Raw genomic sequence first — 19,820 nt, forward strand, 5'->3', positions numbered from 1 at the left:
CTAGATTTAATGTTCCTTAAGTAGATGAGAAGGAATAACTCCTCCATTTCACCTTGTTCTGGGAACAGCTCCTGTAGCTAAGATTTCTTTCTTAATTTCCAAATAGGAAAATGTGTTCTCTGTGCATCTGTGGGCGAATAACAAACTGTGTGCCGCTGAGTTGGCACATAATGCTAAATGGCATCGTCAGGGAGCATGGCCCATGGGGTGCATCTACACTGTGGAATGAATGCCGTTCAACCTCACTTTAACTGCCAATGCTATGAAATCCTGGGAGATGTAGTTTTGTAAGGCCTTTCACCCTCTCTGCCAATGAGAGGTTGTGCCTCATCAAACTACAACTCTCAAAGATTCTGTATCATGGAGCCATGGCAGTACCAAAGTGCATTCATTCTTGATGCACCGAAGATCAAATGGAAACTACAAATCCCAGGATTCCCATTGCATTGAGCCATAGCAGTCAAAGTGGTGTTAAGCTACATATATTAATCCTATAGTGTAGACCTTCCAAGCCCCACAAATTATGCTTAATGGAGATGAAGAATGTATCTACACTGTAGACTGAATGCAGTTTGGCACGACTTGAACTTCCATGGCCCAATGCTATGGAATCCTGAGAATTGGGGTTTGGTAGAGAACACTTGGAAAACTATAACTCCCAGGATCCCATAACACTGAGCTGTGGCAGTTGAAGTGCTATCAAAGCGAGGTCGTTCTACAATGTAGATACACCCAAGGCTCACCAAACTACAAATCCCAGGATTCCATTGCATTGAGGCATAGCAGTGCAAGTGTTGTCAAACTGGATTAATCCCACTGTGTAGATGCCCCTTCCAAGACCCATGAACTGTGCTCCAGAGAGATGGAGAAAGCATCTCCCCTTTGGAGGAGATAGAGCAGTTAAAGTATTATTATTATTGTTTGAAACATAACAAGATGAGTCCACGGCAGACAAGATCACTCTGCTGGCTGTTGTATTGGATGACACGTCGGACACTTCCCAAGTGTCTAGGACTGTGTGATATATCGGCAAATAATGTGTGCAGATCCCAGTAAGGTGACCTTCTGCAGCTGGCAGATGGTAATCTTGTCAGCACTGATTGTGTTTAAGTGCAGGCCAAGGTCTTTAGGCACTGCACCCAGTGTGCCGATCACCACTGGGACCACCTTGACTGGCTTGTCAGAATCTTTGCAGTTCAGTCTTTAAATCCTCATATCGTGTCAGTGTATTATTATTATTATTATTATTATTATTATTATTATTATTATATCTGAAGTGGGATCAAACTACATTCATTCTACAGCATAGATGTGTGCACCCTCCCAGCTTGTAAGACAGTGAAAAACTACACTTTTGCCATTTACAGTAAATGGCTATTTATTTGGGATGTTCCTCTGTCTGGGGGCCGGGGGAACCCACTCGGGGATGGGATTTATGCTGGATGTGGGTAGCCTATAGCTCCAGGCAAAGAAACGCTGGGGACCCCATGGAATACAGGAAAGTAGCTCAGGTTGCAAAGGAAATGGCTTCAAGCCACGTTCCAGGTGGGAAAGAGAGAGACGGAGCTCACTCCAAACTGGGTCTCTGAGATATTTATAAACCAAGAGGCTCCGAAATGCCCTTGGCAGGGAGAAACCGGAACACCTGGAGAGGTGGGAAATACTCTTTGAACAAAAGGACTGGGAGAAAAACATTGAGAGGGTTCCAAAGCCCCTTAGGGTCCCCCCAATTTGGGAAACATCCATAAGAGCAAACGATACCTCTTTGAGGTTGATCACCCCAAATTTGAGAAGGGATCCCTTTGTTGGAAATTAAGGAGAAAGGGGCTATTTGCAACTAGATTTCTAGATTTTCCTCCCATTTATCACAAAATGCTTTTGTTTTTATGGGGATACATTTCATTCAAAAAAAGAGGCATCTGCTTACCAGGTTGCTCTCAAATGATAATTCATTTATCCAAGAACAAACAGTATTGTTTGAAATACAACAAGATTAGTACACAGCAAACAAGATCACTATGATGATGATGATGATGATGATTATTATTATTTGAAACACAACAAGATTAGTACATAGCAAATAAGATCACTATGCTTATTATTATTATTATTATTATTATTATTATTATTATTATTATTATTATTTGAAACACAACAAGATCAGTACACAGCAAACAAGATCACTATGCTTATTATTATTATTATTATTATTATTATTATTATTATTTGAAACACAACAAGATTAGTACACAGCAAACAAGATCACTATGCTGATTATTATTATTATTATTATTATTATTATTATTATTATTTGAAACACAACAAGATTAGTACACAGCAAATAAGATCACTATGCTGGCTTTTGTATCTGACCACAAATCGGACATTTCCCAAGTGTTTTGCAGCTGATAGATGGTAATTTTGTCAGCGCTGATTGTTTTTAAGTGCAGGCCAAGGTCTTTAGGCACTGTACCCAGTGTGCTCATCATCACTGGGACCACCTTTATTGGCTCGTGCCAGAGTCTTTGGAGTATTATTATTATTATTATTATTATTATTAGAAACACATCAAGATCAGTACACAGCAAACAAGATCACTATGCTGCTTTTGTATTTGGTCACACGTCGGACATTTCCCAGGTGTCTATGAATGTGTATTGTATCGGCGAATAATTTGTGCAGATCCCAGTACGGTGGCCTTTTGCAGCTGACAGAGGGTAAATTTGTCAGTGCTGATTGTTTTTAAGTGCATGCCAAAGTCTTTAGGCACTGCACCCAGTGTGCCAATCACCAGTAGGACCACCTTTACTGGCTCGTGCCAGAGTCTTTGGAGTTCTATTATTATTATTATTATTATTATTATTATTATTATTATTATTATTTGAAACACAACAAGATGAGTCCACAGCAGACACTCTGCTGGCTGTTGTATTGGATCACACGTTGGACACTTCCCAAGTGTCTAGGACTGTGTGATGTATCGGCGAAAAATGCGTGAAGATCCCAGTAAGGTGGCCTTCTGCAGCTGGCAGGTGGTAATCTTGTCAGCGCTGATTGTGTTTAAGTGCAGGCCAAGGTCTTTAGGCACTGCACCCAGTATGCTAATCACCACTGGGACCACCTTGACTGGCTTGTGCCAGAGTTTTTGCAGTTCGATCTTTAAATCCTCATATCGTGTCAGCTTTTCCAGTTGTTTCTCTTCAATCCTGCTGTCACCTGGGATTGCAACATCGACAATCCATACTTTGTTTTTTTTAACACGATCATGAGGTCAGGAGTATTGTGCTCCAAAACTCTGTCTGTCTGAATTCGGAAGTCCCAGAGGAGTTTGATGTGTTCATTCTCTGTAACTTTTTCCGGCTTGTGATCCCACCAGTTCTTTGTCGCAGGCAGATGGCATTTATAATCTGAGCAACGGTATTATTATTATTATTATTATTATTATTATTATTATTATTTTGTTTATGTTCATACCCCACTTTTTCTGTCCACAAGGGAGAAGAGTAACTATGGCCGAGGTGCGTCTACACTGTAGAATTAATACAGTTTGGGTTTTGCTAACAGCAATAGTTGGTTGCTGTTGTGATGGGCCTTCGAGTCTCCTTAATACTATCCATTAATGAGACTTGATGGCCCATAACAACAGCAACTGTTATGGGCCTTCGAGTTGTTGTGATGGGCCTTCGAGTCTCATTAATGTATGGTATTGACGAGACTCGAAGGCCCATCACAACAGCAACCGACCATTGCGGTGAGCAAAACCCAAAATGACCTCGAACTACAAAAAGTGGAAAGATTAGACAGGATTCGGCCTCTCCGCCTGCTGCTCTCCTTTTTACCGTGACCGAAATGAGAGAATTTCGGAGAAAAGGGGATTGTGACAGATATCCCTTCCAAAAAGCCTATTAGGAGATTAGTCAGGTAAGGGATTGATGGTGATACAGTCCAAGCAAATCTTTTTTTGATGCAAAGATTCTCTGGATAAAATGCAACTGTTCCCTTTACAGAAAAAAAGGATCTTTTTCTGTAAACAAAGGCTTGCAAATGTCCAGGTAAGAGTGTTTTATCATACTATGATTTAGGGTCACCATAGGTGCACTTAAACCAGGCATGGGCAAACTTGGGCCCTCCAGGTGTTTTGGACTTCAACTCCCACATTTCCTAACTCTTCTCTGCTTGAGGGAAGTCTGAATGTTGTAATTGGCTACCTTGGTTAGCATTTAATGGCCTCAGCTTCCGAGCACAATTCAAAGTGCTGGTCTTAACCTATAAAGCCCTAAACGACTCCGGCCCAATTTACCTGTCCGAACGTATCCTCCCCTATGAGCCATCAAGATTGTTAAGATCGTCTGGAGGGGCCCTGCTCTCGATCCCACTGGCCTCACAGGCGCGGCTGGTGGGGACGAGAGACAGGGCCTTCTCGGTGGTGGCCCCTCGACTCTGGAACTCCCTTCCACTGGAGATCAGAACTGCCTCTTCGATCTTAACGTTCAGGAAACAGGTGAAAACCTGGCTTTGGGGATTGGTATTCAACGAATGAGCCATGATCCTGTGATATGGATGGATGATGACGAATAATGACTTTGATGACGACTGACCACTGTAATCATATGATTGTATTTTTGCCATTTTAATTGTTTCAATGTTTTAATGTTTTAGTGTGATTTAGAAATATGATGTTTTAATGATGGTCTGTAATATTGATGTTGGAAACCGGCCCGAGTCCCTCGAATGGAGGTGAGAAGACCGGTATACAAAACTACCAAATAATAATAATAATAATTGCAGCTTCAAAGCCTGGCTGGTTGCTGCCTGGGAGGGAATCCTTTGTTGGGAATAAAAATGAGCAAAATGTGGCTACCAATATTTAAAAAAAACCTCTAAAATCAGGACAGTAAATAAAGAGCAACACACAAAAGGGGAATTCTAGACAAAAATCAATCAGGGCCAGCTAACACCTCCCAACAAGGGATAGCTCCAGGCAGCAACCAGCCTGGCTTTGAAGCTGCAAGGCTATTCAATGCACATCAAGGTAGCCAATTGCAACATTCACACTTGTCTCAAACAGACAAAGGTTCTTTCTCCCACCCTGGACATTATTCCACAGATATACAAACCTCACTTGCCTAGTTTCCAACAGACCTCACAACCTCTGAGGATGCCTGCCATAGATGTGGGTGAAACGTCAGGAGAGAATGCTTCTGGAACATGGCCATACAGCCTGGAAAACTCACAACAACCCAAACTTAGAATTGTCTGGCCATGAAAGCCTTCGACAACACAATACAATACAATTTAAAACTTAAAAAGAGACAAAAATGAAAATGGATATAAACAAAGAGGCATGATCTTCCCATGCAATTAAGAAAGTCAGTATCAAAAGCAATATATAGAACCTCCTTTTCGTTCCTCATTGCCTGAAAAGGGGATGCTGGGATTTCTTGCATGCAGCAAAACCTTTCCTTTTCTTGCCTGGCTCTGTATCGCCCCCTGCTGTTGCTGCAGCCCTTACTATAATGTCAAACTAGTACTGTACTTTGGTTTCCTTTCTTCCAAATTGAATCCCTCTCCTTCCTTCCTTCCTTCCTTCCTTCCCTCCTTCCTTCCCTCCCTCCCTCTCTCTCTCTCCTTCCTTCCTTCCTTCCTTCCTTCCTTCCTTCCTTCCTTCCTTCCTTCCTTCTTTCCTCCCTTTCTTTCTTTCTTTCATTCTTCCCTCCCTGCCTCCCTCCCTGCCTCCCTCCCTGCCTCCCTCCCTCCCTCCTTCCTTCCTTCCTTCCTTCCTTCCTTCCTTCCTTCCCTCCCTCTCCTTCCTTCCTTGCTTCCTTCTTTCCTCCCTTTCTTTCTTTCTTTCTTTCTTTCTTTCCTTCCTCTCTTTCTTTCCTCCCTCCATCCCTCTCTCTCTTTCTTTCTTCCTTGCTTCCTTCTTTCCTTTCTTTCTTTCATTCCTCACTCTCTTTCTTTCCTCCCTCCCTCCCTCTCTCCCTTTCTTTCTTTCTTTCCTCCCTCTCTTTCTTTCCTCCCTCCATCCCTCTCTCTCTTTCTTTCTTCCTTGCTTCCTTCTTTCCTTTCTTTCTTTCATTCCTCACTCTCTTTCTTTCCTCCCCCCTCCCTTTCTTTCTTTCTTTTTTCCTTCATTCCTTCCTCTTTTCCTTCCCTCTCTCCCCTCCTTCCCTTCCTCTTCCTTCATTCCTTCCTTCCTTCCTGCCTCCTTCCCTCCCTCCCCCCTCTCTTTCTTTCTTCACTCCCTCCCTCTCTTTTTGTTCCCTCCCTTTCTTTCTTTCTTTCTTTCTTTCTTTCTTTCCTCCCTCTCTTTCCTCCCTCCTTCCCTCCCTCCTTCCTTCCCTCCCTCTCCTTCCTTCCTTGCTTCCTTCTTTCCTCCCTTTCTTTCTTTCTTTCTTTCTTTCTTTCCTTCCTCTCTTTCTTTCCTCCCTCCATCCCTCTCTCTCTTTCTTTCTTCCTTGCTTCCTTCTTTCCTTTCTTTCTTTCATTCCTCACTCTCTTTCTTTCCTCCCTCCCTCCCTCTCTCCCTTTCTTTCTTTCTTTCCTCCCTCTCTTTCTTTCCTCCCTCCATCCCTCTCTCTCTTTCTTTCTTCCTTGCTTCCTTCTTTCCTTTCTTTCTTTCATTCCTCACTCTCTTTCTTTCCTCCCCCCTCCCTTTCTTTCTTTCTTTTTTCCTTCATTCCTTCCTCTTTTCCTTCCCTCTCTCCCCTCCTTCCCTTCCTCTTCCTTCATTCCTTCCTTCCTTCCTGCCTCCTTCCCTCCCTCCCCCCTCTCTTTCTTTCTTCACTCCCTCCCTCTCTTTTTGTTCCCTCCCTTTCTTTCTTTCTTTCTTTCTTTCTTTCTTTCCTCCCTCTCTTTCCTCCCTCCTTCCCTCCCTCCTTCCTTCCCTCCCTCCCTCTCTTTCCTTCCTTCCTTGCTTCCTTCTTTCCTCACTTTCTTTCTTTCTTTCATTCATTCCTCCCTCCATCCTTCCCTCCCTCACTCCTTCCCTCCCTCACTCCCTCTCCTTGCTTGCTTGCTTGCTTCCTTCTTTCCTTCCTTCCTTTCTTTCTTTCTTTCTTTCTTTCCTCCCTCTCTTTCTTTCCTCTCTCCCTCCCTCTCTCCCTCCCTCTTCTTTCCTTCCTTCCTTCCTTCCTTCCTTCCTTCCTTCCTTCCTTCCTTCCTGCCTCCCCCCTCTCTCTTTCTTTCTTCCCTCCCTCTCTTTTTGTTCCCTCCCTCACTTTCTTTCTTTCTTTCTTTCTTTTTTCCTTCATTCCTTCCTCTCTTCCTTCCCTCTCTCCCCTCCTTCCCTCCCTCTTCCTTCCTTCCTTCCTGCCTCCCTCCCTCCCTCCCTCCCTCCCTCCCTCCCTCCCTCCCTCCCCTCTCTCTCTTTCTTTCTTCCCTCCCTCTCTTTTTGTTCCCTTTCTTTCTTTCTTTCTTTCTTTCTTTCCTCCCTCTCCTTCCTCCCTCTCTTTCCTCCCTCCCTTTCTTTCTTTCTTTCTTTTCCTTCATTCCTCCCTCTCTTCCTTCCCTCTCTCCCCTCTCTCCCTCTTTGTTTCTTTTTTTCTTCCCTCCTTCCCTCCCTCTCCTTTATTCCTTCTTTCCTCCCTCCCTCCCTCCCTCCCTCCCACCCAGCCTCTCTTTCTTTCTTTCTTTCTTTCTTTCTTTCTTCCATCTCTCCCTTTCTTTCTTTCTTTCTCTGTTCCTAGGGCCAAGAGTTTCAGCTTTTCCTCTCTTTGTACATTTAATTATATTTCAATATTTATATTATATTGTATTGTTTTTAAGGTTGTGAGCCCCTTCTGGCCTCACTCAAGAGAGGAAAGTGGGGTGTAAACACATTGTTGTTGTTGTCGCTGCTGCTGCTGCTGTTACTATTGTTGTTGTTGATTATGATGATGATGTGAGACCATACAAATGGTGTCCAAACCTTTCAAAGTGAGGGATGGAGGTTATAAGTAGGTATTTCCAAAGGATGCTGAGAAGAGAGAGAGAGAGAAGGAAGGAAGAAAAGAGAGAAGAGAGAAAGGGGAAAGAGAGAGAGAGAGGAAAGGAAGGAAGGAACAAAGGAAAGAGAGAGAGAGAGAAGAAAGGAAGGGGGAGAGATAGGAAGGAAAGAAAGAAAGAGGAGAGAAAGAGAAAAGAGAGAGGGGGGAAGGAAGGAACAAAGGAAAGAGAAAGAAGGAAGGGGGAGAGAGAGAAAGAGAAGGAAAGAAAGAAAAAGACAGAAAGAAAGAGGAGAGAAAGAGAAAAGAGAGAGAGGGAAGGAAGGAACAAAAGAAAGAGAGAGAGAAGGAAGGAAGGGAGAGGGAGAGAGAAAGAGAGAGAAGGAAAGAAAAGAAAGAGAAAGAAAGAAAGAAAGAAAGAAAGAAAGAGGAGACAAAGAGAAAGAGAAAAGAGAGGGGGGAAGGAAGGAACAAAGGAAAGTAAGCGAGGGGGAGGGAAGGGAGAGGGAGAGAGAAAGAGAGAGAAGGAAAGAAAGAGGAAGAAAGAAAGAAAGAAGAGACAAAAAGAAAGAGAAAAGAGAGAGAGAGAGAGAAGGGAGGGAGGGAGGCAAACTGCTCCTACACTTTGTGTTTTTCCTCCCAGAGAAACCCGTCCTCAACATATTGGATGTTAATTATTTGATGCTCACTGTCCTCAGGGAAATTGCACACTGAGTATTTTTCAAATGCTTCTTTTGTTTAATCAGTTTTTTTCTCCTCTGTTCGGATTTGGATTGAAGACGCAGACAGATGTGAAGTCCTTTCTCGGAACCTCCTGAACCTTAAAATGAAAGGAGGAAACCTCACCAGTAGAGTGCTCAAGGTGCACCTACACCATAGAATTAATGCAGTTTGACCCCACTTTAACCACTATGGTTCAGTACTATGGGATATTGCATTTGTAGTTAGCGAGACACCAAAAGCTTTGTAAAACTACAACTCCCAGAATCCCATAACATTGAACTGTGGCAAAACCGCATTGAGTCGCCTTTTGGGGCTGAAAAATGCGGTATAGAAATAAAGCAAATAAATAAATAATAAATAAATTAAACCGGTGTCAAACTGCATTAAATCTACAATGTAGATGCACCCTACATGGGAAGTCCTAATATTTGTAGTTAGGGAGGAGGCACTAGAGCAAACGACAAATCCCAAGATGCCATGAGATGCAACCTTGGCCATAAAGTAGACTCAAACTGCTATGGACAACAAGTTAAATATGAGCCAATGATGTCATGCGGCAGCTACAAAAGCCAATGGGATTTTGACCTGCATCAATAGGAGTATAGTACCTAGATCCAGGGAAGACATGCTACTCCTCTATTCTGCCTTGGTGAGGCCACACCTGGAATACAGCGTCCAATTCTGGGCACCACAATTGAAGGGAGATGTTGACAAGCTGGAATGTGTCCAGAGGAGGGCGACTAAAATGATCAAGGGTCTGGAGAACAATCCCAGTGAGGAGCGGCTTAAAGAGCTGGGCATGCTTAGCCTGCAGAAGAGAAGGATGAGAGGGCCATGCATAAGTATGTGAGAGGAAGTCATGGGGAGAAGGAAGCAATCTTGTTTTCTACTTCTCTGGAGACTAGGATGCGGAACAATGGCTTCAAACTATAGGAAAGGAGATTCCACCTGAACATGAGGAAGAACTTCCTGACTGTGAGAACTGTTCAGCAGTGGAACTCTCTGCCCTGGAGTGTTGTGGAGGCTTTTAAACAGAGGCTGGATGGCTGTCTGTCGGGGGTGCTTTGAATGCGATTTTCCTGCTTCGTGGCAGGGGGTTGGACTGGATGGCCCACAAGGTCTCTTCCAACTCTATGATTCTATGAATGTATCTTGTGAAAGGGTTCCTATAGCAGAGCCATTCAAACCCCATTGATTTCAATGGCTCTGCTATAGGAAACCTTCCGATGGGATTTTAAAAGCTCTGCTTTATAGTGGCCCTTCAATTTTACAAATGTATAGCACTTCAAGTTACTTTGCATCTTTGTGTTTATCAATGGGTTAATGGGCCTCATCAAATGGGAACTAATCAATATCCCTCTAACAGGAACTGATCAATAGGAATCAGGATATCTGTCCCTTAGTCTAGGAATGTTTAAAGGGTGAATATCCTCTTCCTGGTCCTCATGTTTACCTGTGTTCAAAGCAACAGAAGGACTCGCTGCAAGGTTCTTTCCCCCAAAACATCCGAATAAAAACTGGCCAAATTTAGCAATCTCCAAATGCAAGTGACTCATATTGCGACGGAGCACTGAATCCATTCCACGTTTTGGGTTGTGGAGTTCTTGCATAAACTCCCATTAAAGCCTGGAATGGATTCACCACCCCGCTGACATGGCAAACCCCATCCGGAGAGTGGAAATTTGAGGGGGATCTGCTTGTCTCAATGGCTTCTTTCCCTCTATTCCTTCTCTTGCAGGCCATCTACAAAATGGTCTCGTCAGTGATGAAGATGCCGGAGGACGAGTCGACCCCAGAGAAACGGACGGAGAAAATCTTTCGACAGATGGATACCAACAACGACGGTAAATGAGGGGAGAGAAAGGGATTAGGACACGGACCTCATAGCTAAATCCAGCGAGCGGCTGATTAAATACAGCAGGTTTTTAAAGAGGGGGAATTGGGTCAGACAGAGAGGTGACCTACACAAGAAATTCAGGGCCAAAGGTAGTAGTAGTAGTAATAATAATAATAATAATAATAATAATAATAATAATAATCTATATAAATAAAAAGGTAATTTTCGTTTGTGGGATTAACATAGCTCAAAAACCACTGGACCAATTGACACCAAATTTGGACCCAAGACACCTAACAACCCAATGTATGTCCTTTATGCAAAAAAATATATGATTTTGTCATTTGGGAATTGTAGTTGCTGGGATTTATAGTTCACCTACAATCAAAGAGCATTCTGAATCCCACCAACGATGGAATTGAACCAAACTTGGCACATAGTTCTCCCATACCGGAAGGGTTTGGCGGGCAGTGTCCTTTGGTTTTGGAGTTGTAGTTCACCTACATCCAGAGATCACTGTAGACTCAAACAATGATGGATCTGGACCAAACTCTATACGAAGACTCAATATGCCCAAATGTGAACACTGGTGGAGTTTGGGGAAAATAGAACCTTGACATTTGGGAGTTGTAGTTGTTGGGATTTATAGTTTACCAACAATCACAAAGCATTCTGAACCCCACCAATGATAGAATTGGGCCAAACTTCCCACACAGAACCCCCATGTGGGCCACAGCAACGTGTGGCAGGGGGTGGCTAGTAATAATAATAATGATGATAATCATAGAATCAAAGAGTTGGAAGAGACCTCATGGGCCAACCAGTCCAACCCCCTGCCAAGAAGCAGGAATTTTGCATTCAAATCACTCTTGACAGATGGCCATCCAGCCTCTGTTTAAAAGCTTCCAAAGAAGGAGCCTCCATCACACTCCGGGGCAGAGAGTTCCACTGCTGAACGGCTCTCACAGTCAGGAAGTTCTTCCTCATGTTCAGATAATAATGATAATAATTAGGGATAATACGTCTGTTTGCTGTGTTGGCCATGAAATTGCATGCTCTTACCTGCTTTGATGTGCGAAAAGCAGATGGAAAATTCACCTTGAAGCACAACCTTCAAAATGAAAAGAATTTCCGTTGTTGCTGCTGCCATCCGTACAGTTGCATCCATTCCAGATTTTAGTCTGAACTTTAATTACACTATTTTTGTTCCTAGGTTATAAATGTCATTTCCGAATTGGTTCTATAATTTAAAAAACATGGGAAAAGTTTATTAAACTGCACAAACTTTGTTTTTGTGGGTAGGAAATCCTGCAACACATTTTGTTCTTATTTTTCAAGGAATATCTCATACAGTCAACCAATTCAACCTAGTTTGTGGCAGACAAAAAAACAAAGTTTCTGGGGTAGAAAAGCTACTTCCAAAGTAAATACCAAATAATTAAACAGGAAATAACACTTTAAAAACAGGAACAGAAAATGTTTCACATTTTGTTACATAGTGGAAAACTAAATAGGGAGGATGTGCCTATTTGCCTCATGAAATTGCATGCACTTACCTGTTTCGATGTGTGAAAAAATAGAGAGAAAGTTCACTTTAAAGACAACCTTCAAAATGAAACAGAATTCCTGTTGTTGCTGGTGGAATCCGTAAAGTTGCATCTGTTCTGAATTTAGTTCAAACTTTAATTATTTTAACCTTTTTTCATGGTTTTATGTGGTTTTGTTTCTAACAATTCTAAGTTTGGGTTGCTGTGAGTTTTCCGGGCTGTATGGCCATGTTCCAGAAGCATTCTCTCCTGACGTTTTGCCCACATCTATTGCAGGCATCCTTAAAGGTTGAGGGGTCTGTTGGAAACTAAGTAAGTGAGGTTTATATATCTGTTGAATGTCCAGGGTATAAACCTCACTTACTTAGTTTCCAACAAACCCCTCAACCTCTGAGGATGCTTGCCACAGATGTGAGTGAAACATCAGGAGAAAATGCTTCTGGAACATGGCCATACAGCCCAGAAAACTCACAGCAAACCAGTGATTCCGGCCATGAAAACCTTTGACAACACAATTCTAAGTTCAATTCCATTTTCATTCTCATGTGTGTGTGTGTGTGTGTGTGTGTGTGTGCGTGCAGGTTTTAAACTGTATTGGTTTCCATGTTGGGAACGACTTTGAGTCTTGTTTAAGTGAGGAAATTGGGATGTAAATATAATAATAATAACTGCATTCCCTCATTTCTAAGACAACATGGATCATAACACACTAATTCCACTAATTTCAGTATCACAGGGTGAAAAAAGCTTTATGTATTAGAAAAGTACCTGCAATTCTAAGACACATCCCACCTTTTTAGATATATTCATATTGAGGGGGAAAGGGCTTCTTAAAACTGAAGAAATACATTGTGTTGTTGTTGTTGATAGGAACTCACCAAGGATGACCCTTAGACAGGTTCATCACCTTGGAGAGCTCTTTCAAAGTTCAGATTGAAACCCATAATGGATCTTGCCAGGATGGAAGAGCTAATCGGCTAATTATCCGGAAAGTGCCACAAGAAATGAATTGCTGGTGTGAAAGTGTGAAAAGGAAGCGCCTCCATGTCTGATCAATAGGGGAGAAAGAAGGTGCATTTAGATGCCATGCTCTGAAATGACCCTAAAGGCCACCTTCCAAGGTTGCATCGTCCTGCACTGCATCTGTTGTTTATTAGTTCAGTCGCTTCCAACTCTTTGTGACCTCATGAACCAGCCCATGCCAAAGCTCCCTGTCAGCCATCACCACCCCCATCTCCTTCAAGGTCAAGACACTGCATCTACACTGTCAAATTAATTCCGTTTGATACTACTTGAATGGTTGCAGTTCAGTGTCATGGAATCCTGGGAGCTGTAGTTTTCCAAGGCCTTTTGCCCTGTCTGCCAAAGAGTACCAAACTACAACTCCCAAGATTCCATCGCATTAAATTGGGTCCCACTTCATATGTTTTAGAATATTATCCACCAGCCATAACCATTAGGGCCACGGTGTCATTTTGCTGTCTTCTCTAGGCTGTTTTAAGGCCCGGAAATAACTTTTTCAACCAGGTATTGAGTATATGGATCATGGAGATTGTGAATTATTTGCACAAAGGTTTGTGAAAGACTCCCTCAAAAAATAGTCAGGGTCACATGTGGCCTGTAATTAACATGCGTAAATCACTATTCTATCAAATATATAATGTGAGAAGGATTGAAGGGCATTCCTCCTCCTCTTCCTCTTCCTCTACTTTTTCTTCTTCCTCCGCCTTCTATTCCTTCTTCTCCTTCCTTTCCTTCTCCTCCTCTTACACCTCCTCTTTATCCTCCTCTTCCTCCTCCTCCTTTTCCTCCCTTTCTTTATTCCTCCTCCCCCCTTCCTTTCCTCATCCTTCTATTCTTTCTTCCTTTCCTTCACTTCCTCCTCTTCATCCTTCTCCTCCTGTTCATCTTCTTCCTCTCCTTCTTCTTCCTTTCCTTCTCCTCCTCCTTTTCCTCCTCCTCCTGTTTCTCTTCTTTTTCTCCTTCTTCTTCCTTTCCTTCTCTCCCTCTTCCTCTTTTTCCTTTTCTTCCTCCTTCTATTCTTCTTCTCCTTCTTTCTTTCATCCTACTCTTCCTCCTTTTCCTCCTTTTCTTCTTCTTCCTCCTTTCCTTCTCCTCCTCTTCTTCTTTATTCATCTTCCTTCTATTTCTTCTCCTTCCTTTCTTTCTCCTTCCTCCTCTTCTTATTCTTCACCTTCCTCTTCTTCCTCTTCTTCCTTTTCTCCTCCTCCTCGTTTTCCTCCTCCTCTGTGTAACTAGCCAAACATACCAATGATTCGCCTTTTTTCTGTTCTTCCATAAGAAGGTCTCCCTCATCCTCAGAAGATACAGTAAAATATTATATGTATTTTACTGTACCTTGTGTATTCTGTTGCATTAATGCGTGTTTTTGTAAGGCCCCCGAGTCCCTTTTGGTACATGGTGGCGACATATAAATTAAATAATAATAATAATAATAATAATAATAATAATAATTATTATTATTATTATTATCCAAGTTGTGCCCTAGTTTGCACCCATCCACAAAAAATACATGGGAACTGCAGAAACACATAGGGACTCCTCTGCACTTTCATAGTCCCATGGATCATTGCCAGGACCATATTTTGTTACATCACAACAGAATCCCAGTCACTCTTCCCATGCCAGATTTGCAAAAAATGAGGCACAATGAGCTCAAATGCTTCTGGAATGCTGTTGTGCATCTGCTTGGGATTTACCTATTTTCAAGATAAGATTGCATTCTGTGCCCACTTCCAGTGCAGAAGGAGCGACATGCCGTTCCCACACAAAATGCAACGCAGCAAGAAGAACCTGTTTTAGAAATGGCTTCAGGCCGTAGTGCCCTCAGCCATTTCTATCCATTGCTTCACAGTTTCCATACATTCATATATTGTGCAAGAGGGTCATCACAATCTGTCACAATGGAGCTCTGGTCCTTTCATGGTGTACAACACGTAAACAACCCTGTGCTTCTTTGCCCCAGTTGCTATCTATGCAAGATCAGGTACTGGGGCTGTAGGGCATAAATCTCCACATGTGGGATTGCACATGGCTTGCGTTTTGTAACCCTGAAGATCAACAACAACAGAGTGCAACTGGATTACAAATCAATGGTCTTGCCTATGCAATTCGGCTGCAGCATGAGCCCCTCCTCATCCTTTTCAGATAATTCAACATGGTTCTCAAGTCCCCTCTTAATTTAACGTTCTCCAAGCTAAACATCCCTTACTCCTGAAGGTACTCCTCAGAGGGATTTGTGGTTTCCAGAGCTTTGCCCATTTTGGTCTCCTTTCTCTGGACACCTTCCATCTGGTCCCTCTCTTTCCTGAACTGTGGTGACCAGAACTGAACACAGGATGATTAGTGGGTTGCTGTGAGTTTTCTGGGCTGTATGGTCATGTTCCAGAAGCATTCTCTCTGACATTTCACCCACATCTATGGCAGGCATCCTCAGAGGTTGTGAGGTCTAAGGGCTTCTGAGCATGCCTGCCATAGATGCAGGTGAAACGTCAGAAGAGAATGCTTCTGGAACATAGCCAGACAGCCCAGAAAACTCACAGCAACCCAGTTATTCCAGCCATGAGCTAAGAGTGTGGTGCAGCAGGAAAAAGGCCAATGCTTTTGAATGTATTATGTTTTAAGTAGAAAGGGACTGGATAGATATCCATCATAAAATGGATGAGACTTGGTTTGAGAATAGTCCATAGAAAAAGGATCTAGAACTCTGAGTAGACCATAAGTCAACACTGTGACACATCAAAAGGAATCTAGTCTAGATCGAAGGAAGTCTCTCTTCAGCATTGTTCAGCTCTCACCTGGACTAATCATCCTGTATATTGTCGATCTAGACAGTAGATTCATTTTGATCTAGACAGTAGATTCCTATATATTTCCCATTGTGATGTCTCTGTGTGTTTCCTGTATACATAAGATGGCACACAAAATGTCCTCAGACATTTTGGCCAGTAGTTCTTCCTTAGCAAGTGACAAACCTTCTCTTTGCACAGGATAGACATAACCACTAGCAATGGTCTTGATGAAGACCTTTGGTGTTCATCCATATGTGGAGGGAAAAAACACATCTCCAATTTAAAATGTTTAAAATGTGTGAAAGCAATGCTTTTGGGTTTGGCAAGATTAGCCGCTTCCAAGAAACGTTGCCCAGGGGACGCCCAGCGGTATTTACTCAGTCTTCAAGGAGGCTCTTTCTGTTGCTGTTGCCTGTTTTTGGTAATATATATATATATATATATATCCGCTTGTTCTCCTTCTATTTTTATCTGTTTTGTAATAATTTATGCAATGCTTTTGATACAAAATAATAAATACATAATATCCCTTTCCCATGCACTGTTCTATATGTGCATTTCAGATGTCCAGCTTAATTCCCTTCTCTTCCCTTCTCTTCTCTTCTCTCTTCCCTTGGCAGGCAAACTGTCCCTGGAGGAGTTCATCAAAGGCGCCAAGAGTGACCCCTCCATCGTGCGGTTGCTCCAGTGTGACCCCAGCAGTGCTTCCCAGTTCTGAGACCCCCTCTGTCCCCTTTCCGCCTGTGCGACCGACTGGTCGGAGGAGCCAGTCTCCCAGAGAAGTGGGGGATAAGTCAAAACACCCCCCAAACAAACCACCGCGGCACGACAACCACCATCCACCTCACGCGGCTCACAGGGAGGCGACTGGCTTCCCATGCCCCCCGTTGCGGAGAAACCGGACATGTCTCCCCACTGCACTGCCAAGCCTAGGCACTGCCAGGAAGCCCCTTCCGTTACCCCAAATCCCTCCATCCGAAACACAGTAGTTTTGTGTGAATGCTGACCCCACTGAGGAGGCCGAGGGGTTCCTTTTCCAGGGGGTGTTGGGGCCTCTGTCTCACCCACCAACCTCCTTGGGGTTTGGTTGCATGTTGCTTGTGTGTCCGTACGTGTGTCTAGCACACTTTGATGACTGTGGTGGCTGCATGCATGCTCTGTCTGTCTCCGGTTTGTTCCAAAATCAAGGGAGGATTCGGGTCCGAAACAGCCCTCAAAGCCACGTCAAAGGGGTGCCAATGTAGAAGCAATGGGGTGAATGCGTGTGTGTGTGCATGTGTGTATGATGGAGAAGGTCTTGGTCCCTCTCCTTTGGCTAGTGGAGATCTATATCTATATCTATATATATATATTCTGTAAACTAAGCACAACATGTACGAGTTTGCATCGTTTATAGAGTCCAACGTCCTTTGTAGTTATGGTTTGGCCTAGCAGAACGGACACTGTCTTGTCTCTTTGCACAGGATGGACTATGTGGCCTTTGGAGGCCCCAAAGAAACTAGGGTTTTGGGGAGGGATAATTTGAAAATGAATTTGGGAGCTGCAAAATGCGGGAGGCAGCTTTGCGGATCAGAAATTGGCTTCTTATTTTGGACAGAACCCACTCCGTGTACTGTCTAAGAGTCCCTATTTGGCCAGAAGAGTCCCAATTCATCCTCTGCCATCCCACTTTTAAAATGCCCCCCCTTTCTCCCTCTTCGCTGTCTCCTTTTGCCCTCAGCTTACTTCAAATGCAAAAAGAGTTTGCACTTCGTTAACTCAGTTGTGAGAGGATACTGGCTAGGATTACAATGGAAAATGCTTCCCAATAACCACTAACAGAGGAATCCTGTTTGATAATGAATGGAACAGAATTGGAGTGTAGTTCAAAGGAGCCAAAGGAAGGCATTAAGACATAAGAACCCTGCCAATGAAATTTTCCATCATCCCCTATATTTCTAGCATTGGAGAGGTAGAAACCCTGAAAGCCATTCAAACCAAGGACCCATTTGCTGTGTTTACACTCTTTACTTCGGATCATTGCTTGACTCCTCTGTGAGCAATGTCATGGTTTGAACATTAGACTAGGACTCTGGGTTCAAATCCCCATTCAGCCATGGAGACTAAATGGGCAAGTCACACTCTCTCGGCCTCAGGAGGAGGCAAAATGTTGACAAAATTCCCCTGAAAGAATCTTGAAATCCAGTGCAGTTTCATGGTTTGAGCACTGGATTAAGACTCTGTGAAGACGTGAGTTCAAATCCCCCCTTGGCCATGAAAACTCATTGGTTGATATTAGACAAGTCACATATTGTCAGCTCAAGAAACCCCCATGATAAGGGCACATGTGTCAAACCCAATGCCCACATCCCAAATCCAGCCCTCCATGTCATTTTATGTGATTCTCCAGATGCTGGATGACAACTCCTGTATTGGGTTGTTGTAGGTTTTTTGGAATATATGGCCATGTTCTAGAAGCATTCTCTCCTGACATTTCACCTGCATCTATGGCAAGCATCCTCACAGGTTGTGAGGTCACAACCTCTGAGGATACTTGCCATAGATGCAGGTGAAACGTCAGGAGAGAATACTTCTAGAACATGGCCATATAGCCCCAAAAATCTATAACATCCCAGTGATTCCAGCCATGAAAGCCTTTGACAATAACTCCTGTATTCCTTATTAGACATGATGGGAATTGTCAGGAGAGGGGTTTGGATTGAGATGCAAGGCTTGTGGAGATGCCAGATCTTAAATTTCCCTTTAATCATTCCCAGCCTCAAAGCCACAAGAGTTGTTGGCTTGCAGTCTCCATTATCCCCTCTGATGGCAGTTGTTTTTTTTATCATGTCAGAAGCAACTTCAGAAACTGCAAGTCGCTACTGGTGTGAGAGAATTGGCCATCTGCCTGGATGAGTTACCATCCTGTTGGAGGCTTCTCTCATGTCCCTGCATAAGAAGCTGGAGCTAACAGATGGGAGCTCAGTCCGTCTTGCGGATTCGAACTGCCGATCTATAGATCAGCAGTTCAGTTGGCACAAAGGTTTAACCTATTGCGCCACTACAGCTCCTAGCTGTCATTCAATAACATCAAACTAGGTAAAATTAAAAAGCACTGACCACTTCGTAATTATAGTTGACTCTCTATGTCCGTGGATTGTCTGTCCATGGATTCAACAACCCTTTGAAGGCAACCATAATAAGGCTGATGTGACCCTCCATGAACGTGAGTTTAACTACCCTGCTTTAGGGTTTCCATAAATTGGAAAAGGTTTAAAGGCACACAGTGGTTTCCATCCATACCTTCCCTTTGACTTAGTGACTTCGTTTCATAAACATACTCCTAGATTTCCATCCCTCTACAATTGGAGTAATGAAAGACTTGTAGGCCCTCAAAGTTCAAACTCTCCCTCTGCTCCCCAAGTAAGAAGGCATTTTGCAATTGATCTACCCCTAGATTTCCCTTCCTTGCTATTTTCCCCTCCAAGTTGCCCCTTTGATGGGCTACTTGCCAAGAGAGAGCACCATACGGTGGCTTTTCTACCTCCAAAATGGCTGAAAACAACGGTCACTCACTACCCCACATTATGGACAGACATATGGACCTACAGACCACACAGCTCCACCTCATTGTGCAAATCAAAACGTTCGGCTGTTTGAAAAAAATATTTTTAATATATATATGTAATATATATATTACAATCCACTTATCACCAGGGTGCATGCCAAGAGGAGCGGGCAGCGGCAATCGTGGGGCTGTTTGTTTCTTTTTAATACCTTCAAAATTAAAAAATTGAAAAGGAAATGCAAGAAGGGTTGCTTTGTCTCAGTGCATAAGTCCGTCGGATCACAACAGAGGTTTGTGGCTGCTCTGCCTTTGGTTCCGGAGAATGAAAAGAATTGAAAAGTACAGAGTATTAAAAGTACACAGAAAGAGGGGAACGGAACAAAATTTGGGGAGATTCAGGTTGATGGAAAGCGATATTTTGCTACATTT

General features: G+C 43.1%; 1 protein-coding gene across 1 annotated transcript in view; it reads left to right on the top strand.

Annotated features, from left to right (window-relative positions):
- The window catches only part of HPCA (hippocalcin), a 57,167-nt gene extending 37,539 nt beyond the window's left edge, over positions 1-19,628 (top strand). The window contains exons 3-4 of the mRNA XM_060784108.2: positions 10,387-10,492; positions 16,465-19,628. Coding sequence (XP_060640091.1) covers positions 10,387-10,492; positions 16,465-16,562 — 204 coding nt within the window. The 3' untranslated portion in view covers positions 16,563-19,628. The remainder of the gene's footprint in view (positions 1-10,386; positions 10,493-16,464) is intronic.
- The last annotated feature ends 192 nt before the right edge of the window (positions 19,629-19,820 follow it).

This window comes from Anolis sagrei, chromosome X (genome assembly GCF_037176765.1).
Source record: "Anolis sagrei isolate rAnoSag1 chromosome X, rAnoSag1.mat, whole genome shotgun sequence".
Classification (NCBI taxonomy): Eukaryota; Metazoa; Chordata; class Lepidosauria; order Squamata; family Dactyloidae; genus Anolis; species Anolis sagrei.